A 26,793-nucleotide genomic window follows, 5' to 3' on the forward strand; every position below is an offset into this window, starting at 1 on the left:
ATAGTTGTGGTAGTAGTATGGAGTAGTTTTAGTAGCTGTTGTTCTCTTACCTAGTTCTCTTACCCAATGGGCTTTCTGGTTCCTTGACTCGGCAAGAATTGCCGCACTCTACTGATGCGCCAGCCCATACAATACAAATACTTCGTAACTCGAATAACAATACAAAAAGGATGGAGAGTGCACCGTAAGCAACAATGAGTAATGATACATTAACCTCGTTCATTATGATATTCGAAAGAAGATTCCCAAGATGAAGCGGATTTGAATGACTCGAGACTGGAACATGTAACAACCGATTCGGGAGGGAATTCCGAAGGTCAATATTACGTATTGCGAATGAACTTTTCCTAATATCTAGGCTGGTGCGTCCATGGGCCAACTTGTGTTGATAGCCTCTGGTGGTGTTAAAAGCTGGGTGGAAGAAGAAATCATTAAAACTTAAGGAAGATTTTCCATTTACAATTTGCCACATCTTAATAAAATCATGACGTAATAGTCTCCCTTTAACAGAAAAAATTATTGTTGTTCATAAGTTCAGTACCTGTTTTACACCTGAAGGAAGGACGTGAATGCAGCTTATGATAACATTCACTCATATATTATGCCTTCATGAACATAAGAAATACAAGCAACATGTGAGTATGTAACGGTTTTAGTAGTAACATTCTGGTCTAGCTATTTCCGTGACCTACAAGAGATACAAGCTGGGTTATGTAACGTGTAGGTGTGTAATTCACCACGGTCGTCTGCTTGTCACCCAGCCAGTCTTCACATTATGGAGCGAGCTCAGAGCTCATAGACCGATCTTCGGGTAGGACTGAGACCACAACACACTCCACACACCGGGAAAGCGAGGCCACAACCCCTCGAGTTACATCCCGTACCTATTTATTGCTAGGTGAACAGGGGCACACATTAAGAGGCTTGCCTATTCGCCTCGCCGCTTTTCGGGACTCAACCCGTGCTAAACACTACACAGCGCGGTGCGTGTCATTGTGCTTTAAGAGACCAAACACTGAAATGGAAGCGTGAAGTGAGAGGTTGTGTTTAAGCTTTTCAGAAGTAGGCAATAGACACCTGTCGAAACAATAATTACTCCCAATGAGGTCTAACAACACTGGTGCAGGGAGTGCTGCGAACTTATCAAGCCAGCTGTGACTTTGCTGAACGTTTCTCTTTGTGTCTCACAACACGATTAATGGGGCAGTTCACAGCCTGTTTTCTAAAGACCCTTCCCTCACACAAAACTACATGCATCTATATCTACTCATACATTCTTCATGCATAATTTGAAATTGATTTCTATGCAACTTGTTGAGGGACCGCCCCGGCACGTACCTCATTGGGCCTTTCCTTTTATTTTATCTTTTTTTTTTCTTATCAATTTTTTTTTTTTTTTTTTTTTTTTGCTTTTGGCTGGTTTTTCCTCTTACATAAAAAAAATGTGTAGAAAAGAAAGGAAGGACAGAAGTGACTATCATTTAGAAATCGCACCGTAGAAGTTAACATGTCCTGATAAGTGTAGATGAGAATATGGAAGAGTGAAATGACAGTTTGTATTATACAAGAACTCTGCATATCAGTATACATCATAATCCATGTAATATGAATGGCGTTAAGATATAATAAAAGAAACGTAAGATTGCAAAAATCATAAGAGAAAGATATTGATTTAGTAAGTTAAATATTTTGAAAATAGATTGAAAAAAAAAGTGTCAATGGGAATGTAAAGGAAGACAATATGAAAGGAGGAAAGAAATAAGATGTCTTTAGCACCGTAAAAAAGACAATACCTGAGCCAAGACTGAAGTAAACCAAACTGTCAACAAGACATTTACACGCAGAGTGAAGTAGAGGCTCTCTCGCGGCGCTCACTCGCTGGTAACCCTTATTCCAGACAGTGCAGTGAAGTGAGGTGTCCCTAGCGTTCCCAAACCATAGGGTTTAATTACACAGGCAGTCTGGACCTAGGGCAGATGTTTCTCTGACCTGACCTTACCTAACCTTAGTGATGGTAGAGGTTAGGGAGCTTTTTAACTTAAAGGAGTCTCTTCTCTGAGTTTTAGCCGCTAGCTCGTTGTACCTGTTTTAGAATGTATTGATGCAAGGACTGGTCGCAACACTGACTGACATTGAAAAGTTTTTTTCCTTTGCACTGTCCTCTTACCTCGCGGCCTCTGCAGCCCATGTCCAGTCAAGACAAGGCTGGACAGGATCAGGGAGGATTAGCTCGATAATATTGGCCATACTCCAGTCAATTTAGAAAACAATGGAGACTGGTTTTATGTATTTGTCTCTAGCTATACCTATTATAACATGTAGTTAATGTTAGCTATAATAAAGTTTGAAATGAAAGAAGAAAAAAAAAAAATCAGAGTAAGATGAAAATAGTATGGAATTAAAAATTGACCACATAACCATAGAATATCTCTTGAATCTAAAGTAATCAAACATAATAACTTCATAATCAAGGCACATATCTTGCTTAATAAAGAAGTAATGTGTTCCCCATTACAGAACCATGAGTATCCTTGAGGAAGAGCTAAAGGAGCTGCGGCAGTGTGTTCCCCGGGTCATAGTAGATAGCACGGTGGAGGCTTGTGTTCCTGCTATGGTCCGTGTGAAAATTGAGTATGTTTTTACATAGTGGTTATATCCAGATATTGTTTTGAATATATTCAAACTTAGCAAGCATGTTTGAAAATTAATTCAAGCATAATCATATTTGATGTTATTCCAATACCTCATTTTTTTCATATCAAACTTAATAGAGTGTATCTAACTTTTATGATTTTTTAGATACCTGAACTTTTCTTAATTCATGTTATGCTGTCTCATTTTTTTTTGTACATAGTTATTTTTTACATAGGAGCTTTACAAGATTGTGTATTTAACATTGTGTAAAATGTGATGGTAGAAAGTCTATCTTATCATGAATAGGCCTATCATATCTTCCTACTATGCTCCATTATGTCCTGCAGTGCCTTGTTTATTATGAGTAATTCTGTAATCCTCACTGATCATTTTAATACAGTAGCCAACTCTTTCTTCAATACCCTGTAGTTAGTCTTGTGTCTGAAGGATTGATGCAGAGCTAAGAGGTGCTTGAAACTTGAGGATTAATATTCTAAAACATATATGTATTTTTCAGAGTTCTCAATTATATCTTACTTATAACATAACATAAATAATAGGATAACAAAGGGCCACCAGGGCCCATCTAGGTTATCCTGTATCTGTCACACAGCGACCTCGTCATCAGTACTTAAAGATACACTTACAAGTACACAATACATTGTATACTAATTCTAAATATTTGGCCCATTAACAGGGCTAAGTCCTGCAGCGAAATCCTCTACAATTTGTGGTCCCCATACATGGGGATCATGTCTTATTTAACTATAGTAAATTTCTTATAAAAACTATCATGCAGTGCTATACATAATTATAAATCAAATAAATTTAAGTGCTTATCTAATCTGTTTTTAAACATTGTCAAACTAGTGCTATTTACAACCGTCTCTGGCAATGCATTCCAGAAGTCTACCACTCTATGACTAAAGAAATATTTTCTTATATCTAACCTGCAGCCTTGCTTTCTAATCTTCCTGCCATGATTTCTAGTCCTATTTCCTCCTCTAAGGTAAAGAAAGATCTCACATCTATGTAGTTTGTATCTGAGAACATTTTAAATAACTCTATCATATCCCTCTTATACATCTCCTCTCAAATGAAAACATGTTTAATTCCTTTAATCTATCTCTATACTCCAGGCGCTTTAATGCTGGTATCATCCTAGTTGCTCTTCTCTGAACTGCTTCTAACATGTTGATATCCTGCCTATAGTGGGGTGACCAGGCCTGTATGCAATACTCTAAATGGGGCCTAACATAGGAATTATATAAGCTACGCACCACTTCCTTACTTTTATAACTAACATTTCTATTTATAAAACCCAGGATCCTATTTGCCCTATTTCTTGCTTCTAAACATTGCTTTGAAAATTTCATAGTCCTGTCTATCACTACTCCTAAATCCTTTCCTTCCTCTACTGCCTCTAGCCAACATCCCTCCATCTCATAGTTAAAGTTTGTGTTGTCTTTACCTAAATGCATAACCTGACACTTATCAGAATTAAACTCCATCTGCCACCTGTCTGCCCATGCTATCAGCCTGTCCAGGTCTCGTTGTATTCTGTAATTGTCCTTTTCACCCTGTACTGCACATGCTATCTTAGTATCATCTGCAAACTTTGATACTTTGCTACTAATTCCTATATCTAAATCGTTAATGTACACCAAGAAAAGAAGAGGTCCTAGCACTGATCCTTGGGGTACCCCACTAACCACTTCCTTCCACTCAGACATTGCCCCATTTAATACTACTCTCTGTTTCCTATCAGAAAGCCATTCACTAATCCAATCAACTAACCTACCCCTATCCCATGTAGTCTCAATTTGTACACTAGCCTCCTATGCGGTACCTTATCAAACGCCTTGCTAAAATCTAGATATATAACATCTATGCTATTTCCATCATCTAACTCCTTGGTAATATATTCTAAGATATCGAGCAAATTTGTAAGACAGGACCTCCCTGATCTAAAGCCATGTTGGGTATCTCTAATTAATCTATTCTCATTTAAATGCTCCCAAATACTACCCTTAATGATTTTCTCTAGTATCTTACATACTATACTAGTTAAACTGATCGGTCTATAATTATTCGCATCATCCTTCCTACCTTTTTAAATATTGGAGTAACATTAGCTAACTTCCAGTCCTGAGGTATCTCAGCAAACCTAAGTGATCTTTCAAAGATTAACTTAAGTGCTTCAGAAATACTGTCTACACCCTCCCTAAGTACTCTGGCATGTAGCTCATCAGGACCACTAGCTTTCCTATCGTCTAGTTCAAGAATAAATTTCCTAATAATTCCCGGTTTTATATCAATATTTTCTAAAGCTCTTAAACTACTCGTCGCACTGTTTGTAACAGGATTTCCTATTCTTTCCTAGTAAATACTGAAGAAAATTGTTCATTCAATAATTCTACTATGTCTTCATTTTGATCCACTACTACACCATCTTTTCTGAGTGGTCCAATCCTATCCTTATTTCTTTTATCACTGACCTTGTAATAACTATATAATTTTTGGGATCTTTACTCCCAGCTCTAGCTAGTTTTATCTCTGCCTGCCTTTTACTTTTTTTATAACCTTACTCAAATCATCCCTGACCTGTCTGTACCTAATCAAATCTACATCTTCCCACTTTTCTGCAACTCTCTGTATGCCCTCTTCTTCTCTCTGATCTGGCTACCTATCTCATGAGTCCACCATAATGGCTTCCTGTTTCTCTGCCTTATATCTTTGTAAGGGATACACTGCATCACTATACCCTTTACTACAACCTTAAAAATATCCCACATCTCCTGTGCAGTTTTATTTCCAAAACTATCTTCCCAGTTTACCTCTCCTAATAACTGACGTAACCTACCATAATTGCCTTTCTGATAGTTTGGGACTCTAGTCTTATTCACTATATTATCCCTACTGGAATTAATGATAAATCTAATTATATGATGGTCACTGTTTGCTAAAGTCTCTCCTACCTCAACTTCCTTTAAACAATGCTCAATATTTGTTAGTACTATGTCTAAAACCTTCCTCCCCCTAGTAGGTTTATCTACCATCTGCACTAAATAGTTATCCTGAAAACTTTCCATAAACTTATTTTCACTAGCATCTCCTACCATCCTCTCCCAGTTTACTGACTTAAGATTAAAATCCCCTAAGATAATTGTCTGACTAGTACACCCCCTATTTATCTCATCTACCATAAGGTTGTCTACATCTGCTGACTGGTTAGGTGGCCTATAAAAAGCTCCTACTCTAATAACCTTACTTTTGTTTACTCTAACATCCAGCCATAAGGACTCTACTCTGTTATCTACCTTAATACCATTAACCTGACTGGAAATGAAGGATTTTTTTACATAAATAACTACTCCTCTGCCTATCCTACCAATTCTCTGGTGTAAATACATAATGTATTTATATGTTGCAATACATTAAAACAGTTAAATGAATAATATTCACTACCTTGAATAAAATTTTGTGTTACATGCATCATATTATTTCTTAAATGTTGATTTTGTTTTATTACTGTGACTAATATTTTCTGTACAAAAGGATGATCGGGTTTCATTGCATGGATAACACAAGGAATGTATCAAACAACACTATGCATATCTTTGAAAACACATAGGAAACAAGTTTTAAGTCAATACCTGATATGTGCTTGTGTTGGAAAGATACTTACCTCATATTTCTAATGGCAGGAAAACAAAATACAAGCAGATCACAGCATGCTTCCAGTTTGACCCACAGTACCCCAAGAGTCGGGCGCTCATTGAACTCAAGAGTCGGTACATCTCAGAAAAGCTCCTTGACGGCTTGACAAGATTAAGTGAAGAATTGGCTGATAAAAATCTTGGAAAACCGCAGGTAAGGTGCTTCCCTGGATAGAGCATGTGTGTGTGTGTGTAAGTGTTTTGCTTCTTATCTTTGTTTAACTGACTCTTTAACAGACTCTATGTCTGTAAAGAATTTAATCTTTATATCACAAAAATAAACTTTTGAGTTGAAGGAAAACTTGATACATATTTTCTTTCATTTTGTCTAGCAATATACAGTAAGTCCTCGTTATACAGTACATATGCGTTCCTGAAAACCTTACTGCAAATTGAAATTACTGTATACCAAACCCATTATAACATGTAATAATAGGGAATGCATTCCAGCACGTCAAAAGTCACCCCTACAGAAATTAAAATACATGAAAATAGTCATTAAAAAAAAAGTAAAGTACTGCGCAAAAGAAATAAATAGAAAATGTTTTCATTTACCTTTCACTCGCCATGTATTCTATCAGATGATGTCCCTCCCGAGGCTAAGGGACAATAGGGATTTCAGCCCTTACTCATCTTCCGCTGAGTGGGCAGACAGACGAGGATAAGATGTCGTCGTCTGCACTGTCGGAAGCATATGTGGAAGGGCCAGCTGTAGCAGGGTCGGCACGTTTCACTGGTTTGAAGAAAGAGGATATGGAGAAAGGGCAAGCTATAGAACTATCAGCAGCGGATGTGGAAGGGCCAGCTGTAGGTGGGTCGGCAGGTGTGACAGGGACGGCATGTCTGACTGGCTTGAAGAACAAGTAGATGGAGGACTGTTTGTTTTTTCTTGTTTTTTTATCATAGATTTCTTGATAAATCTTGACACTTTTCTCTACGTCATGAGCCAACTTTGCTACTCCTGGCAGGATTTGGGTCACGTTCCTTCAGGGTTTCTAGAGCTTTTTCGATACCACCGAGACATTCTCTAAGAGTTTTGATGTCCAGGCCACGCACAGGTTCTTCTTCCTCGTCTCCCTCTTTTTTTGCCTCCTGTGATGCCCTGTCTAGCTCTATAAGTTCATCATTTGAGAGAGGTTCAGCATGCTTTCCAAAAGATGTTGAACATCATCATCATCATCATCTTTATTGAAGCCAGCCCTATGGCACAGATTTACTATGTAATTTTTTATCGCGCCGATGTCGTCTTCAGTGAAGCCTGGGAAGTCATGAGCGCATTCTGGCCATACTTTATTCCACGCCAAGTTCATGGTAGACGTCTTCACTTCGTCCCAAGATGACTTGATGTTATCTAAGGCGTGCTTGATGTTATACAACTTCCACCATTCTCTGATAGTGGGCTTGCCAGGCCCATCTGTGCTCTTTATCAGTTGTTGCATGGTTTGCCGCTGGTAGTAGGCTTTAGATATTTGCCATAATTATTATGAATATATTTGTGCTTACAATAGACCCTTTAATATTTCATTTATTCATCTAATTAGTAATGTATGTAAGTAATATGTAATGTAATTAAAAAAAGGGGGGGCAGGGGAAGAGATAACAGGCTCCTAGGGTGGTCAAGTTAAAGTCAGTACTGTGAGTGGCGGGGAGGTGTGGCGTGGATGATGTCATCACCCCTGCTCGCCCATGCTGGGCCCTTTCGGATGACATGAGCAGATACCGTATCTTTGAATTTTTCTTACTGTATATCAAATTGAGGGTAGTAATTTCCAAATACTGTAACTGAATTTACCGGATAAAGAACTACCATATAACAAGGACTTACTGTATTTGTCAGGAAACATGAGGGATATCAGTGATCAGTATACTAAATCACATAAGAATATTTGTACAGTGTAGTGGCAGTGTAAGATAAGGGACTTCATTGGGGATTCACAGGATATTTTGTACTTGTCAGGTATTACATGTCTTAAGATTCGTGCGGAGCTTCATTGACGAGAACCCACTGTGCTGCTGCTCTGAAGAAATCTCCAACGTAAAGAAGAAGTTAATTGAAGGAACAGATGAACTCAAACTCCGTCAGAAGACGTCCTCTGTAGTGTTGAAGGTGAAGGAGGGCCAGTACTACTTGAAATATAACCTCACAGTGCCAGAGAACTACCCAGACCAACAGATTAAGTGAGTTGTGGTAAACTCTGGAATTCCCTGCCTGCCTCTGTATTTCCATCTTCCTATGACATGAACTCATTATATATATTCCATGGTAAACTCTGGAACTCCTTACCTGCTTCTGTATTTCCATCTCTCTATGAACTGAACTCATTTGAGAGGGAGGTTTCAAGATATTAATCCCATTCTTTTGGCTAACTCTCTTGGTCCTGCTTGGGGACTGGCATCTAAGGGGCCGTTTTGTTTAATAGTTTTTGTTGCCTTTGACCAGATATTCTTTCCCTCTTGCATGAAGAAAAAGAAATAAAAAATCATACAGTCCAAGTAACTCTGGTAACTTAAAAAAACACTAATTAGTTTGAGAAGAGTAACACCACCAAGTATTTGTAATGATGGGTAAGTAAAAAAAAATCCTTTATTGAGAAAAACAAAAAGGAAACAAAATATTTATTAGATTCAAAAGATTTACTCAATTTAGTACTCATAGTATCAGATTAATGATGAAACTACTTACTTTATGATGAATAGAGGAGAAAGAAAACACTTAATTCTTTAGATTCGGGAAACTAATGCAGTCGTTGCTTTCTTTATCTCAAACAGAGAAAGAAAACTAACACAGCCAGTACATTCCTGTATCTAGAACAGAGAAGGAAAACACTATATTCATTAAGATACAAGAGACTACCACAACCAAATACTTGCAATACATGACTAATGCAGCCAGTCCCTTATTTTATCTAGATCAGAGGAGAAGGAAAGCACCATATTTATTCAAATACAGAAGACTACCACAACCAAACACTTGCAATAAGAGTCTAATGAGTGAAATTCCTTACTTTACCCAGGATAGAGGAGAAAGATTGTAATTACCCACCAGTGTTCAAGCGATGGTTCTTGGCGCAGTCTGTGGAGATCGCCCGGCAGTGTGTGGAGCCGCCTAAAAAAAAGAAGCCCAAAGACCCACCCTTTGTGTTGCGGCCGTCCATGGAGCCCGTGGTGTCCTTCCTGATAGATGAGGCTCACAGATACGTCAACTCAGAGTGCAAGATGTGCAGAAAGAAAGCCTTCCCCGATGATCCAAAGGTAAATCTAGGATAGGGAGGTAGAAGGGAGGGCTTACTGAATACACTTTCCTCCTCAGATGATCTATAGGCCAGGGTAGGGAAATAGAAGGGAGGGCTTACTGAACCTACTTTCTTATCCAGATGATGTATAGATAAGGCCAGGGTGAGGAAATAGAAGGCAGGGTTTACTTAACACACTTTCCAACCTAGATGACTCCAAGGTAAGGTAATTGTATGGAGATAGAAGGAAGGGTTTACTGAACAAAGCTTAAAGAAGGGAAGATTTACTGATCATATTTTCCTTGCATTAAGGTGTAATTAGAACATCAAGGACTAAGATTTTTTTTGAGAATAGATATACTACAAAAAGTTGCTCTGTGATGGCTGCCAGTGGTATTTGAGGAATTAATTATATAAACCATGTATTTTTAGGATTTTTTTACTCTACAAATTTGGTCTGGAAGATAGAAATTGACTCAAAATACTCAGAGAACAAACAGAACAACCTTCCCTTTTTTTTCAACTCTTTTACCCCTATTACTCTGTGGCAAAGCCATAAATAATAATATGATTGGTGCAACAGGTGGCTGGACAAGCTGAAGACCAGTTATTCCTATATTTTCAACATTCTTTCCAAAATGTCTCAAGGAGAGAGAGAGAATGAGAGTGAGTCTACTATGAACACTGGTAGACTTAAAATAGTGCAGTTGGCAAACCAATTTTACATTTAATAATATGTAAACAGCATTTTTTTTTCCATGATGCACTGGCAGATGTTAAAAGTGTAAGTGCATCAACATGTGGACAGGAGACTTGATCACCCTTGCCCTTCCCTGTGTCCTTCATTCACTGAAGCAGTGTTGATCTTTCTTGTTGGAGGCAGCAGGTTTTACTTTGATGAAGGATGATATTGAGCTATGTCCAGTTATGAATAAAACTTGTTGTGAGACCACTTGGAGTTGTGTGGATGGCAAAGTACTTGTGCTGTGGAACTCCTGAGAATATTGTGGACCTTTGTGATGGTGTTATTTGACATCATCCACAATGTTGCCAGAACATGATGAAGCTTCCTGTTCTTTAGCACTGTGGTGCAAAGTGAGAGTTGTTGTAAAAGCTTCTGGCTTTGGTTCTGCTATATTGATGTGTCTCAGCCCAACCAACCATAGAGTATAATTTGTTGTTGATATAGTTACTAGAGTAAAACTAATCCCTGTTATTTGGATGTGCTGTTGTTAGAATCATCACAATTTATTTCTCAGTTCTTCTCTTCTGCAGCCCTGTGAACTTTGTGAATGGTTCTTAGAAATATGTGTAGGCATCAGATGTTGATAGATAATGAAAGTACAGGAAAATAAAGAAGTATTGATTTTCTGTTCCTCTTGAAATAGCAGAATGCATAGATTATCTAAACATCAGTTATATATTTCTCTCAGTACAGAGAGTAAAGCAATTTACATGGAAGTGTGGCTTTCCATGTGGTCACTGAGATTTTATTTGTGTTAGGCACTTTGCATCCACTCTGTGAACTAACTGGATGATGGAAATATTACATGGTATAGTATAAAAAGAATTGTATACAGAAGATTATGATGAATGCTGATTACAATGTCTAATGAATGATTTTATGAATGCAAATGTGAAAAGAAATACAGGCTAGTGTGGTTTAAGTAATATGAATAGTCCCTATCATGCTCCTTCAGACTGTTGAATTGGATGAGTATGGTGCGCTGCACTTGGAGCGGGTGTACTGCGGCCATGTCTACCACCATAAGTGCCTGGACACCTACATCAAGACCCCGCCATTCCAGAAGGGTAAGATGTGTCACACCTGTGGCTCCAGGATCTTTCACGATAAGTGGAAGTTGACGGCAGAGACGGTGGAGGCTCGCTGGGCACACAAGCAGGCCAAGCAGAGAGAGCTGGATGAAGTGGTGGATTTCCTTAGCTAGTATTTGCTTGACTGTTGTAAGTAGCCATGGACAGTAGGTAGCTTGGTAGTTTTGTTACCATGTGGCTAGTGAAGCATTTGAGGCGTATGTTTCTCATGAGAAAAGTGATACACCTCGTGTCTTCTATTTTGTACAGCAAACATGTGATGTGGACTTATTTCAATAGAAAATAGGAATGTGCTTAGCGTAACATTTTTATTTGTCATCACGTAAGTCATGTGAGCAAGATGTTTAATGCATCAGTCACTACCATTCAGATTGCCAGATCTCTTGTGTATTCTCCATGGGCAGTGGTTTCTTTAGAGGAAAAATTGATCAATGCACAAGATACTTTGTATTTTACAGCATGACAATCAGAATTAAAATTTCATAGTGAAATATAGAGCAGGAATACTATTTTTAACTCTAAAGCTTTCATAATCATTATCATCAATTTGGAAAGATAATGCTCTCACTTTCATGGATCAGCCTTGGTTACCTGACAACAAACTGCTAAGGCCACACCAGTGTACAGATTATTTGTCTTGCAGTGTTGAGGTCAGGCCAGTGTTGAGTGTGTCATCCCATGTGGGCAGCATACTTTCCTCTCCATGTGTGCCTCATCCTCTCATTGCCATCCATTGTCTTCACATAGCCTAGTCACTCAAGGCTGGCTGTCATCCCCTCACAGATACACACACAATCCACAATCCAAATTGTCTTTCTTGGTCTCTCTCTCTCTGGAGAAAAATCTTTCAAAGTATTAACACATTCACCACATCATGTTCATTTCAGCTCATTGAAGTCTCTTTGGCATGAGCCTTTAACAGCCCATGTTTCTATACCATTAATTATCATATTTCAAATGTCAGTCATACAGACTACCTTTCATTTGTAGGGAAAGAGTCTGCATTGTGAGGAGAAATCATGATTCCCTCAACTTAACCCCCTGCTCTCGTCCATTGTTGCATATCTATAGTCTGCATCATCCCCGCCATCAGTCCTGTCATACAGATAGATTCATTAACACCTGATTCTTGTCCAGTATTTTTACTCATTCTAAGCAGAATCCTAATTTTCACAATAAAATTAAGACCTCAATACAGACTTGATGTTTCTAGTTTTCTGTAAAGGGAAACTATCACATTATACATTTAAAATGAGAAGTTTGATCACCAGATAGGAAAAGTTAGGGTTCAGTTGCCCTATGTATTAACATGAAGATTTGTAATTATTAGAATCCTATGAACATTTAAAGACAAGTCTTGTTAGGTAACTGAAGAATATATATTGGTAAGCATTGCAGAGTTCTGTGAATATGTTTGAAGTCAGTCAGTGATTAAAGCACCACTTCAAGTCACTGAGTGACTGAATGTAATGGAAGTATGCTGTTGGTGTCTTCCTGGTAGTACAGTACATTTGGTGTTGGTACAGCTAATGATGATGTCTTTTAATTTTCAGGAACCATGATTTTGATATTCATCAGTTCCTGATTTAACTTTTTAAAATGTACTAAATTGGGTGTGTGAAAAAATGTGTAATTAAACATGCATTATCAACTCCTCTAAAAAAAGTGGACATTAATACACCTAACTCTCCGTTATCGGGCGAAATTGGTGCCTTAAAAACTGCGTGGTAGTGGAAAATGTGATAACGGAAGTGAAGAATAAATAGGAAATAAATAAATTGGTGCCTCAACCCAAAGATTTTCCTAAAAAATTTTCCTGTTACCCTAAATTTATTACCATTAATATTGGAGTAGCTTATTAACATTTGACAATCTGAAATGAATGAAAACCAGCTCTGAACAGCAGAATACCATGTGTGAGACTGAAGGGTGGTGGTGGTGGTGATGGTGGTGGTAATGGTGGTGGTGAGCAGAGTGACTGGAACCAATCAGTTCCCTTATTCAAATCACGTGACATGAATACACAGCGATGATTGGCTGCTGGCTCCTCCTCCTCCTCATGATCATCACCTTTCTCCCCCTCCACCTCTTCCTCCTCCCCCATCTAGACATTCGTCTTTGTGTAGTTTGGATATAGGTACTACTACTACCACTACTACGGGTGCGTGATAACGATTTTCCAGATGTGCTAAAACTGAATTTTGCAGATTTTCATAAGTGTGCGATAATGCCTAAACGCGATAACGGAGGGTTAGGTGTATTTGATCAAACTCAGAGAAAACTGAAAATATTATAGGATTGAGTGATTATTGTTAGCACATAATATTTACATACCAGATGTATACTAACTTTACTTTGTCATTATTTATTTCAAACCATAGTTTCTCATCCTCACATGTACAAGTGTTATTATGTGTGCAGATCACACTGAATGTTATGAAGGAAAGCGTACAGCTCCTTAAAACTCAACTGTTGCACATCCCTAAGGTAAGATATTGCCTCCTCATAGTTGAATGAGCATGTATAACACAAGTGAAGCCTCAGGTGTATCCTGGAAGCAAAACAGCACCACACCTGTAAAGCACTTGAAAATGGCATGGCAAGGTAGACAAGCTTAAACAAGCTACTAGCTTAGAATATCTCTTAGAGGTAATTTTCTGACCCCAAACTGGTTATGGGAGGCAGAGGATGCAGCAATGACTCCCAGAGCAACATCTCACCACCAGTTTGTCACTTCTGTGATCTGAAGAACTCCTTACTGCAAGTTTAATCAGTGCATATCACTGTTTCAAATTGGGTTTCAGACAGGCACGCAAACCACTGAGTATGTGTAAGAAGACTATAGATGTGTTTCCTCATGTCAGTAAAGTAGCAGTATGTTGGATGATCACAGGACAATTTTATTAAAATTAATCCATTGATAAACATGTACAACAATCACAGATTCCAAGATGTTGAACAAGTGGTCCTTTACAGTTATGCTGATTTGAAAGAATATCTTTGAAAGATGTGAATACATGAATTGTCACTTTTATTTGATATATACATTCATGTCTGCTGAGGGCTGTGCTAACATTTATTATGTGATGGATTTTAATAGTATGATGGATTGTTTTAGGAAACACTATATACATGAACCTGCTTCTTCAAGCATTTCTTAAAAGGGACCACTTCACTGATTTGTGTATTTTATTAAGTGTAATGTTTATTACAATTGTTTAATGAGATGCTTGCAAAACTTCATTGTGCTTGCTCATCACAGGCAAGCAGACTTGTACAGTGTTGATCAAAGATTACCAGTGTTCTTTCACATATCCTATATTGAAGTGTGACAACCCAGTGCCATTGAAAGACTACCAAGAGCAGCATGAAGGAATGAAATAATTGTTGTAGTGCTTAACAAACTCACACACAAATTGCTTCTTTAAGACAATTTTTTACAAAACTAATGCATATATTTTAAAATTAGTTTTATTATTAAAAACAAAAAACAAATAAGTTAAGGGAAATATCCTCCTGGATTATGGGTGCAATATTGTGGGTATGGAGCAGAAGGTTCTTTTATGGTGATGTGGTCAGGTTAAGAACAGGTGTAATATTTTTACTGAGGGAATCAAAATGAGGTAAACACGTAAGCCTTGCCCTGAAAATGCAAATACATACACCATTTTTTTTTTTTTTTTTTTTTTATTATTTATTTATTCTTTTTTTATGTAAGAAGGGAAAACTAGGTAAGGGTAACAATAACAATTAAACATAAAGGCCCACTGAGATGCCAGTTCTTGAATAGGGTTGATAGAGTTAGCCAAAAAAATGGGATAAGTGTCAACACCTTCCTCTTAAATAACCTCAGGTCATAGGTAGAGGGAGTTCCAAAGTTTACCAAATAAAGATGAATGATTGAGAGTACTGGTTAACTCTTCCATTAGAGAGGTGGACAAAATATGAGTAAGAGAAAGAAGAAAGTCTTGTGCAGTAAGTCCATGAGAGGAGGGAAGGCATGTAGTTAGTAAGATCAGAAGAGTAGTTGGCATGAAAATAGTAGTAAACAGAAGATAGCAAGGGATGCAACATTCCAGTGATGAGAAAGGGGCTGAAGACAGTCAGTAAGAGGAGAGAAATAGATAAGATGAAAAAGCTCTTGATTCCATCTTTTATGTGAATGGAACCCTCCCATGCATGTGAAGAATAACTTCATACATGGGTGGATAATGCCCCTGTACAGAGTTAACAGTTTGGGGATAAAAAAAAAAAAAAAAAAAAAAACTGACAGTTGAATCAGAATGCATAACTTCATAGAAGCTGTTTTAGCTAGAGAAGAGATGTGAAGTTTCCTGTTTAGATTATAAGTAGAGGACAGACTGAGGATATTCACTGTTGAAGGAGACAGTTGAGTGTCATTGAAGAAGAGGCATAGTTGGCTGTGTTGAGTTGATAAATGGAGGAAATGAATTTTTGAGGCATTGAACAATTACTAACTTTTCTCAGTCCCAATTAAAAATTTTAGAGAGATAAATCAGGCAATTTTGTGGCATCCCTGTGTGATCTGTTTACTTCCTAAAAGGTTGGTTGTCTGAAAAAATGTGGAAAAGTGTAGGAGTGTATAGAACAAGAAGTTTTGTTTAAAAGATCATGGATGAGTAATAGGAAGAGAGTGGGTGACAGGACAGAACCCTGAGGAACAACACTTTTTATAGATTTAGGTGAACAGTGGCCATCTACCACAGCACCAATAGCATGGTTAGAGAAGAAAGCAGAGAGAATGATGGAAGCCATAGAAGGGTAGTTTGGAGATCAAAGCTTTGTGCCAGACTCTATCAAAAGTTTTTGATATATCTAAAGCACCAGAAAAGTTTCACCAATATCTCTAAAAGAGACTCGGTAAGGAAAGCCAGAAGACCACCAGTAGAGCAGCCTTAATGAAACCTTATTGGCAATCAGATAAAAGAGAGATTTGAGAGAAGAGTTCAGGTTCAGAGACAAGAGATGGCAGTGGTACCATCAAGATGAGATAAAGGAGGGAAAGATGAAGAAGTAAGGTTATTGGAGGTCATTTTGGGCCAGATGCCAGAAGTCTTGAGGGGAGTTGGATTTCAAAAGATTTTGACATTTTCTGTAAATGAAAGAGTTTTTGACAATTTGGAGAACAGACTTGGCATGATTCCTGGCAGAAATATAAAATAAGTCATCAGTTGATAGAAGACTCAAATATCTATTGTGGGCAACCTTTCTCTATCATGTACAGTATAGTGTGAACTGAGAACAGGCTGTGTTATACCAAGATTTGTAAGGTTTAGGATGAGAAAAAGAGTGAGGAATGTATGCCTCCATGCCAGATGCTATCACCTCTGTTATGTGCTTAGCACATAGAGATGGGGTTCCTGACGTGGAAGTAGTAGTCAATCCAAGGAAGGTCAGCATAATACCTTCTCAGCTTCCCCCAACTAGGAGAGACAAAATGCCACAGACACCTCCACTTTGGGGATCCTGAGGAGGGATTGGAGAAATAGGACAAGATAGAGGTATGAGATTGTGATTGGAAAAACCCAATGGAGAAGATTCTCTCTCTCTCTCTCTTCAGTACCATCAGGTCTTGCAGATAAACTACAGTACATCTGCAAAATGCAAAATATTTTCTTGTTATTTTTAATGTTTTTTGTACAAAATAGAGATTGAAGAAATACCTTTATTGAAATTTGTGCTTAGTGTGAAGTTTGTCTGTTCTTAAAAGGATTTTGTACTTGGATTCTCTGATTAAGGAAGAACTGTACTAAAAGAGATGTACTAATACTCAAGTAACAGAGCTGTGTACATTATCATTTATTTGTGGAGTCTTGTAAAGTTATTCCTTTGCATATAGCTTGGAGAAGTCAGGTAGTCCTAATGCCTTATGGAGGTGATGTGAAAAATGTCATGTATTTTTGTCTTAGCTGAGGCCTAACAAAGTAATTCTTCCTCAGATGGCAGGGTCTATAAAAGATATATGGAGTGTTATTAGCAAGGGTGAGATTCTTATCTTAGTTGTTAAGGTTTTAAGTGGTGGAATTAATAACGTGTGTGTTGAATGTCATAGCGAAACAGGAATGTTAAAAGTGCAAGTTTTTATTTATTTATTATTTTTTTTTTTTTTCCATGTCTAGACTAGCAAAGGCAGCTGTTCTGTAGGGTTTACTGAGGCAACTGGGGTGATTACTTTTGATAAAAATTTTCTCCTTTACCATTGTTTTAAAAAATGCCTCATATGTGGTTGTTACTTTGTGGTGATTTATGTGTGCTACGTTAGATTACATTAACCATACACATTCTTCATGGCAGCTCCACCACAAACTTATATTTGCCACATGTGTCGACTATTGTTATTAGAGGGAATTAAAGATGCATCAGTGGTCGTCACATTATTATTATTATTATTATTATTATTATTATTATTATTATTATTATTATTATTATTATTATTATTCTCTCTCTCTCTCTCTCTCTCTCTCTCTCTCTCTCTCTCTCTCTCTCTCTCTCTCTCTGTTGTACATGCTGACCTATTTCACCCCACTGTGACACCCACGCACTCATTGATGCGGGAGATGGAAGTAATCATGTTAAAGCCGCGAGGGAACGTAACCCAGCGTATTGTTCGTCTGTTGAAATTCATTTTGTCCTCTCAGTCCTTTGATGATATTCTCGAACCATCGCCTTATCATGTGACTATTATCATGGCGGCACTCACGCCTTTCAGTTGCATATGTACTACTTTATACACGTTCAGTATTTGTCATAGTAATATCTGATTTTTTTTTTTCTTAATATGAGATACGCAGGCTTAGGAAAAAAAACAAGACAATAGTAGAGATGCCAGTCCCAGTAGAGTACGGTCAGAAAACGATTATCCAAAGTTCAAGATGTTGCTCCTCTTGAAAGAAAATAGGCAGAGGGAAATACTGAAACCGGGCAGTTCAAAGTTTACCAGTTCAAGGGATGAAAGATTAAGAACACTGATAAAGAAAAAATACAAATAATTTTCTTTAATGGGGACAGGATGGTACAAGTTTTGTTTAGTAAAGGTACGTTTTGCTCGGTGCGATTATCGCTCAACGATCAACGATGATCGTTCATGGCTCAACGATGATCGCCAAACGATTGTCTAGAACACTAATTAATTCCATGTTTAGCGTCCAAGAGAGGGTCGTGACCCACCGTCATCAAGGTACATTTTGCTCGGTGTGATTATCATGATTGTTCAACGAATATCGCTCCACGATAGTATTGAGTGTACCATTTTGCTTCGAGCGTCAGTGTCTGCGATTTTCGACGAGACAGTCACGTGGCGAAAGTGTCTCTAAGAATGTATAGTGTCGCGAGAAAATAGCTTTCAGCAAACTGAGTAGAAAAAGGTGGTGGTTAATTAAATATCTTCTAGCTGAAGAGATGGAAGATGAAGTTATTTTCCAAATGTACGGGGGGAAAAGAATCGAACTCACCTGGTTTTCCAACTTTATCGGCAACTTCTGCCCAGACGTTGTCTTTTAGCCGTTGGTCCTTGTATTTGGGATGTTAGAGCTGCCACAACGAGGGATGTCTTGCAACTTACTCCACAAGGATCTCATCCTCTTCATCGGAAAACCTGGGAGCCATGTCAAATGATCGTTTGCGACTGCGATTATATTCACCCCCTAGCCGTGAGGCTATTTGACGCCAACGATGATCGTTCGCGACTGTAGCGTCAGTCGCTCGATGCAAAACAGTCCTATTCAAAAACATTGAATTAGTGCTCTACACAATCGTTTGACGATCATCGTTGAGCCATGAACGATCATCGTTGAGCGATAATCGCACCGAGCAAAACGTACCTTTAGGTTAGATTAGAGAGTACGGCGCATCCCTAACGTGGCCTACGTGACCTTGAGCACTTCGTTGCTCCGTCAAGCATCAAATTCACTTAACATCAAGGAGCGTACAGGGCCCTTGCTCAAACTACGTAAATTATAGCAGGAACATCATATGTTCAGTATAACGCAACGGAAATATACTGACTTAATGAATAGTTTAAAAAAAACTAAATGTTTGCATGGAAAAGCGTAAAAAAATATTCCAAAACAATCATAACACGAAATAGGCTAACGGAAAGAAAATCCAGTAAACTACAGAAAATGCAATTAGCTTCGGTTCTAGGTCTGAGCGGCGCGGGGACTCTGCGTCGCGGACTGAGCGTCGCAAAATTGCTCCTGCGACGCTCAGTCCGTTTTGTTAGCGGACCGAGCGTCGAGACGGTGCAGGTAGTAAAGTTAAGGTGCCTGAGACCCCAATGCACCACACTTCCTACCAGGTGGTTGTAATCCTTTAATTGCTCACACACCACGTGTTCGCTGCATCTACACTCCATAGACAGCTATTCATTTTTCCCCATGTAACTTATCATCACACACACACACACACACACACACACACACACACACACACTTAAATTGCATATCAACAAAACGTTAAAACAGCATTCCATACATGTACATAATAACAAGAATTGTCATTCAATTTATATATAAAGAGTGATGAAGGAATACATTCAAGGTTAAATGAAGAAAAATTAATGATATAGAAATGAGAAAAAAATAATAAATAAATAAATAACCACTATTACCACGAACAACATCTGCCACTAAACTCTGAATCAACAAATATCATGGTACAGAAAATTATGTTTCTCTACACTCTACAGTCGTTTTCGTCTATGAAGTTGGTTCTAGGTTAGCCAGATTCTGGCGCTGCAGTTTCGTATGCCAGTTATAATAAAACTCTTCCTATCTCTCTCTCTCTCTCTCTCTCTCTCTCTCTCTCTCTCTCTCTCTCTCTCTCTCTCTCTCTATATCGCGATTTCAGGTCCTACTAGAGCTCTCTCTTCTTCTAGCGAGCTCTTTCCTATATATATATATATATATATATATATATATATATATATATATATATATATATATATATATATATATATAATTCTCACTATATAGGAAGGCGATCGACAAGAGAGGCATTGTGTGTGTGTGTGTGTGTGTGTGTGTGTGTGTGTGTGTGTGAATAAGATAGGTGTGTGTGTGTCAGCGTATAGAGATTGTAGAAAAAAAAATGTTCAAGTGACACTGCCTTTATTTTCAAAATCAAAATAGCTGGAAAACTTCAGTGAAGAGATTAGGTGCACTATATACCAGTAAAACGCCTCGGTAGGCGATGAACTCGAGTTTCTCTCTCTCTCTCTCTCTCTCTCTCTCTCTCTCTCTCTCTCTCTCTCTTCCATTCATCGCTCCCTTCTTTCCCCTGTTCCTATGCAGGTCTCTCCCTTTATCTACATATTTTCCAGGAGGTTCGTCGATCCTCCTCCTACAATAAATTCATCAATCAATCAATCTTCCTCCTCCTCCTCTTCCTCCGCCTCCTAAACCGATTTATTTTCTCCTTCTCCTTTTATCAATATGAATTAAAATGATAAATAAAATGTAATTTATTGGTCTATCTATCTATCTATCTATCTATCAGTCAACCTATCTCTCTCTCTCTCTCTCTCTCTCTCTCTCTCTCTCTCTCTCTCTCTCTCTCTCTCTCTCTCTCTCTCTCTCTCTCTCTCTCTCTCTCTCTCTCTCTCTCTCTCTCTCTCTCTCTATATATATATATATATATATATATATATATATATATATATATATATATATATATATATATATATATATATATATATATATATATATATATATATATATATATATATATATATATATATATATATATATATATATATATAAAGAATGTATATAGGCAGGAGTGTTTCTCTTATACATATTCGTTAGTGATTGCTGGGCATTTATTATTTTTTGTATATATTTTCTTTCTCTCTAATGATGGTCTTATTCTCTTTATTGAGTCTGTATGACATCGCCGAAGCTAGTCATTGTCTGCTAGATCGCTACTTGCTACTGAGGAAGGGTTAAGCAACCCGAAATAGCGATCTAGCAGACAATGACTAGCTTCGGCGAAGTCATACAAAGACTCAATAAAGAGAATAAGACCATCATAAGAGAGAAAGAAAATATATACAAGAAAATAATAAATGCCCAGCTGGCAATCACTTTTAATATATATATATATATATATATATATATATATATATATATATATATATATATATATATATATATATATATATATATATATATATATATATATATATATATATATATATATATATATATATATATATATATATATATATATATATAGAGAGAGAGAGAGAGAGAGAGAGAGAGAGAGAGAGAGAGAGAGAGAGAGAGAGAGAGTTCTAGGCGTGAGGACTGTGTCGCGGGGACTCTGCGTCGCGGAATGCCCATGATACTCCCATCCTCCCAAAGGTATAAGGACTGGAGAGAGTGGCAGCTAAGTCAGTGCGGTCAGAGCAGAGTACGGACTCTACGGAGTAACTGAAATCTTCGACGCTGAGTCTGCGCCGTAAAGTCCCCGCGCCATTCAGTCTGCACACGTAGCTTTGATCAGCCTCGTGACGCGCAGAGGACATGGGATTTAAGAGTGAAAACGAACGGAATCAGGAAAAATGTTACGGTACCTTGCGGTGAGTGGGTGGGCGGAGCCAGGCGGAGTGTCACAGGTAGCAGCAGCCAGCCAGTGTAGCCAGGACCTTAGTGCGCGCAAGAGGGAGACCGCAGCTGTCTGCACACTCACACATACCTTCACTGCTACAGGTGGGATGCTCATCAAACCTACATGTGACTGTTTACGTCCCTTTGACCTTTACGAAGAAGCGTACTGCGAGAGTCTGCCCCGCGTGATAGTGAGGCAAGGGGTAGCCGTATGGGATGAGATAGGCCATAGTATTTCGCATGCACGGCTTATTTTTAGGATTAATGCGCCATTGATAGACTGGGTGAAGCAGGACAAGCGCTGGCAGGGACAGAAGTGCGTTGGGTTGCTGAAACAGATTGAGAGTGAGAGGGAGGGAGAAGAGAGAGAAATGCCACTCCTTCCCCAGCCAACCTGTATCTGGTGATCTTGTCCCTAATCATTTCCGCCAACGACTGTTGACCTCACCACAATTTCGTGCATACCTGCCTCGTCCAAGTGATGCTCTCTAGCACACACGTGATCATATACCGTTATGTTGCTGTGCTGTGTAACTCGTGCGTTCAGGATTACTGATCCTAAAAACGCGATTTAAAAAATGAATTGCTGTACTGAGCGGCACCTCCATCATATTCCAGACTCCATCGTAGTTGAAGTTACACTGGTATTTATTTAATTATTTTTGTGGTTTTGGTAAACAGAAACAAATTTTCGATACTGTTAAAAGGAAGAACACTCGCCAGAATCCGGCTTTTGAAAATAGTCGTGGTGAAAGAGCAAGACATTCAGAATACGGGCGTTGAGTTTCTACCGGAGGCGATTACTCATTTCGACATTGCAGTGTGTGGTGTGACTTTTTATCTTAAATGGTCATTAGTAACGGTTCGCTAGACACCTTCACGTGACCAAATTAACATAAAAGTTACGCAATATAGGCAAGAAATCCCTTCAGCTGCTCTACCCAAACCTGTCATGACCAATGCGTGGACCGTACCATATTGCTCTCTCTCTCTCTCTCTCTCTCTCTCTCTCTCTCTCTCCACAACCTTGCATGCAAATCCTTGGAATTACATGCAGCTGTTTTTCTCCATCAGTAAGACATTTTGCAGACTCACAGTGACACAACTTTTTCTTTCTTTCTCCTCCAAGTGGACGCCTCTCGAAGTGAGCATGGAAAATAAGTGATAAGGTTGACAGCTGGGATGTTTACTTGTCTTTTATCCATCTGTGAGTGTACAGTATAGTAATTCTGAAGTGAGATGAGAACGTTACACCACACTAAGTAAATCAGATGGATAAGGGGAGAAGAAAATGAGAATACATTGATATAGACGAGAAGACACACAAAAAGAAGAAAAAGTACCTGTTCCACTGTCATTTTTCGTTTTGCTAGCTAACCAACAAAAGTACTTCATTGGTGATCAGGTTCCACAATCAAGGCTGCCAGCTGCTTTTCGTTTGGGAGTGTACCATAAAAAGAGGAACTGATAAGGCTAAGGGGCCAGTTCCAATCTTTTTGTAGGCTATTCAACCCAAGCGCTTCCCATATTGGTAAGCTCCCGAACAAATAAGAGACTGAAACTGTTCCAAAGAAGCGAAGTGAGAACATTGTACCACTCAACGAGAAGGAAGAGAAGAGAATGAAGACACGGTACCGTCGGTATGTTAAGAGATAAATGCAAAATGACTAGCAGTGGCTGGCTGATTGGCTTGACAACTTTTGGACTGGCTGGCTGACTGAATTGACTAGAGACAAGAGAAGATAAAACTATATGATAAAAACATACTATACAGAGGAACCATCTCACTTGAAACCAGAGGCAAGAGAAAGAAAAGGTTAGCAAGCTTGACTTAACTAATTTAACGCTTACAGAACCCGTACTTGTAAAGAATTTGATCGTAAAAAAAATGCTTATCAGAACTAGATAAATTAAGAATGGTAGAGGTTAAGCTGGTTTAATCTTCCAGGATATACTACATTGAACACTACCAGGAATGACTGATAAAACTTGAGTGTCTTGCATCTAGACTGGACAAAATTAAATGGTAAAGATTATGCTAGTCAGATTGATAAAACTCATGAGTGTCTTGCTCCTGAACTGGACAAAAATGGCAGAGATTAGCTTAGTGAGATTAATAAAAACTCATGAGTGTCTTGCTTCTGGGTCAGCATTTTGAAACCCTGGACAAATGGGGAATATTTTTAAATGCCACAGATAGCAGGTCGAGTTCTCATGCATGTTTTTCTCACTAAATATGCAGAATCACTATTAAACTATTACCAGGCTCATGGAAACTAATGATAACTTTCCCTGATGCCTGTGAAAATTAAAACATAACTAATATATGAAACACTTCTTCACCGCACCTTCACTGCATACTGAAGGCTTTACGGATTTTATTTATTTATTATTTATTTATGATCCGAACCACAAGTGAACAAGATTTCGACATTATTAACAGGAGAAACGTTAGGGAACCCGGAGGAGGTGGCCTTGGAAAACGGTCATGGTGTGAGAGCAGAGCGTTTCAGAATACTGGGCCTTATTAATAAGCTATACAGGTTTTTCTGAATATTTTTATTTATTTATTCATTCATGTATTTATTAGTATATATTTTTTTTATGCTTTCAGTGACAGTTTAATGAGATTTATACACTGTTAACTGGAGAAATAATCTTGAGAATCCGGGTTTAGACTTTAGAATATCGGGTAAGGCGTCATTTGTAACTTTTGTTCTTGTAGTGTTTCCTTGATATGTGGTGGGCGTGGACGTGTCACTAAGGCATAACACTGCTGGGTATTTGGCGCCCTTGAGGTAGCGGCCTGCTGAATACATCCTTGACTATTAAAACAAGAGTTGTGTGTGTGTGTAGGAGTAGTAATCTATAAACCTTGTGAGCGAGTACGTGTTTGAGCATTGGTGGCATCTCTCTCTCTCTCTCTCTCTCTCTCTCTCGTGTGTGTATAAAGCGGAAAAATGTCGTGATGAAAGTGAATAGTTTTGATTCGCTCAGTCAGTCAGTCAGTCAGCCATTGCAATCAGCCTGCCAGCCAACTTTCCAGTAAGTCAGTAAGTCACTCGCTCACTCAGCTCGTCAGTCAGTCAACTCGCTCTCTTATTCACTCAGGAAGTCAATCAGTCAGTCAATCGCTCACATTTACTCATTTACTTATCTAGTCAATCAATCAGTCAGTTACTCATGTAGTCAGTTAGTCAGCCAGTCAGTCAATCAGTCAGTTATCTAGCCAGCCATTCAGTCACTCAGCCAGTCAATCAGTCAGTTAGCCAGCCAATTAATCATCCAGTCATCCTAACTTCTTTCTTTCCTTCTTCTATATCCTTCTTTCTTTTTTCATTTTTAAGTATATCCTGTCAGTCAATCATTCAGCCAGTCAGTCATCCACCCAGCCAGTCAGTCAGCCACCCAACCAGTCAGTCATCCACCCAGCCAGTCAATTACCGACCCAGTTACTCAGTTATACACCCACTTTAGCCAGCCAACCAGTCACTGTTATCCACCCAGTTAGTCAGTAAGCCAGTCAGTCAGTCAGCCAGTCATTCATTCATTTATTCACCCAGTCACTCAGCGTGTTAATTATCTATCCAGTTACTCAGTCATTCAGTTAGTCAGCCAGTCAGCCAACCATTCAGTCAGTCAGAAATCTCTCTCTCTCTCTCTCTCTCTCTCTCTCTGCTAGTCGCGTTGCCACATCATTGCTCAAGTTTCTCGCGCGCAGAGGTGGTCTGGTCCGTGTGTCTGCCTGCCTGTGTGTCCGTCCGTCTGTGTGTCTGTTTGTCCGTCTGCCTCTTGGCCCCGGGCGAGGTCACAGTGACTAGTTTTCCCCATGACGAGAGAGACGGGGAGGAAGATCTGGTAGTGGTATCTCTAGTCCTTTGTTTCTGGGAATCGCTTAACTTTCATGGCAGTATGGTTTTGTTTGTGGGGGAGAAGCTACAAACCTGTTCATGTGTTGTGTGAGGAAGAGGAGGAGGAGGAGGAGGAGGAGGAGGTGTCTGACTGTGATTATGGTTCTCCTTGCCTATCCGTTTGCTTGCCTTGCCTGCTCTCTCTCTCTCTCTCTCTCTCTCTCTCTCTCTCTCTCTCTCTCTCTCTCTCTCTCTCTCTCTTGTAGTCTATTAGAAGTGATTATTTTTGTGTATTTATATATTTACTTTTATTTAAGAGGAAACTATTTTTTATGTCATTCGAACATCTCCCCTTCCTCATTTTCCCCTCGTGTCCTCTTGAATATTCAGCTTCTCTCTCCTCTCGTAACAATAACAAGTATTTTTATCTGTATTTTTTTTTTTTTTTTTTTTGTCCATTGATTAACTTGCATGTTATAATTAAAATTCCCATGTTTCTCGCTTTTTTTTTTAGGCGTTTGTATTTTCGTTTTATTAATTTATTGTTTTATAGTCTTTTTTTTCGTGTTTTTTTTTTTTTTTAGTCCTTCATCGTACATTATTTCATTCTTGATTTATTCTGCTTTTTCTTTTTTTTCTTTTTTTTCATTATTTCTAATTTCCTGAGGCGTTTTTTGTGATGAGAAGTCTGAATAGCCTCATCATATTACAGTTCTGGTCCGTTAATTGTTGTTGTTGTCGCTGGTGTGTGTGTGTGTGTGTGTGTGTGTGTGTGTGTGTGTGTGTGTGTGTGTGTATTTTACTATTTTCATCATGCCCCTGTCCAGGAAGTGAAAGGCTGCCCTTGTGATCCTCAGCACTGTATGTGTATAAACAAATGCCTTTTTAGTTT

General features: G+C 38.5%; 2 protein-coding genes and 1 long non-coding RNA gene across 5 annotated transcripts in view; 2 read left to right on the top strand and 1 right to left on the bottom strand.

Moving 5' to 3' along the window:
- The first annotated feature begins 1,782 nt into the window (after window positions 1–1,782).
- On the top strand, window positions 1,783–14,718 carry LOC123498833. 3 transcript variants are annotated; one of them, XM_045246284.1, is made up of 6 exons: window positions 1,783–1,881; window positions 2,518–2,631; window positions 6,342–6,507; window positions 8,311–8,531; window positions 9,368–9,605; window positions 11,287–14,718. In XM_045246284.1, the coding sequence occupies exons 2-6, from the start codon at window positions 2,522–2,524 to the stop codon at window positions 11,533–11,535; spliced, it is 984 nt and encodes a 327-aa protein (XP_045102219.1). In that variant the 5' UTR covers window positions 1,783–1,881; window positions 2,518–2,521; the 3' UTR covers window positions 11,536–14,718. The 3 variants fall into 3 exon arrangements, with proteins under 3 accessions (XP_045102219.1, XP_045102220.1, XP_045102221.1); XM_045246285.1 differs by lacking the exon at window positions 1,783–1,881 and adding an exon at window positions 1,891–1,910; XM_045246286.1 differs by lacking the exon at window positions 1,783–1,881 and adding an exon at window positions 1,897–1,915.
- Window positions 12,390–22,134, bottom strand: LOC123498834. Its single transcript, XR_006672807.1, has 3 exons — window positions 22,017–22,134; window positions 16,769–16,909; window positions 12,390–12,517 (listed from the first exon to the last, which is right to left on the bottom strand). It is a non-coding gene; the product is annotated as an uncharacterized LOC123498834 (long non-coding RNA).
- LOC123498832 overlaps window positions 22,018–26,793 on the top strand; it is a 41,667-nt gene continuing 36,891 nt past the window's right edge. Inside the window, exon 1 of the mRNA XM_045246283.1 lies at window positions 22,018–22,152. The gene's annotated coding sequence lies outside the window, so the exon portion shown is untranslated. The remainder of the gene's footprint in view (window positions 22,153–26,793) is intronic.

Source organism: Portunus trituberculatus, chromosome 48 (genome assembly GCF_017591435.1).
Source record: "Portunus trituberculatus isolate SZX2019 chromosome 48, ASM1759143v1, whole genome shotgun sequence".
Classification (NCBI taxonomy): domain Eukaryota; kingdom Metazoa; phylum Arthropoda; class Malacostraca; order Decapoda; family Portunidae; genus Portunus; species Portunus trituberculatus.

Excerpts from the sequence above, each read along its gene's own strand:
- LOC123498833 (XM_045246284.1), top strand. The coding sequence starts at position 2,522 with ATGAGTATCCTTGAGGAAGAGCTAAAGGAGCTGCGGCAGTGTGTTCCC. Across the intron at positions 6,508-8,310 it reads AAAATCTTGGAAAACCGCAG|GTATTACATGTCTTAAGATT; the intron begins GTAAGGTGCTTC and ends TGTACTTGTCAG. Across the intron at positions 8,532-9,367 it reads TACCCAGACCAACAGATTAA|GATAGAGGAGAAAGATTGTA; the intron begins GTGAGTTGTGGT and ends TACTTTACCCAG.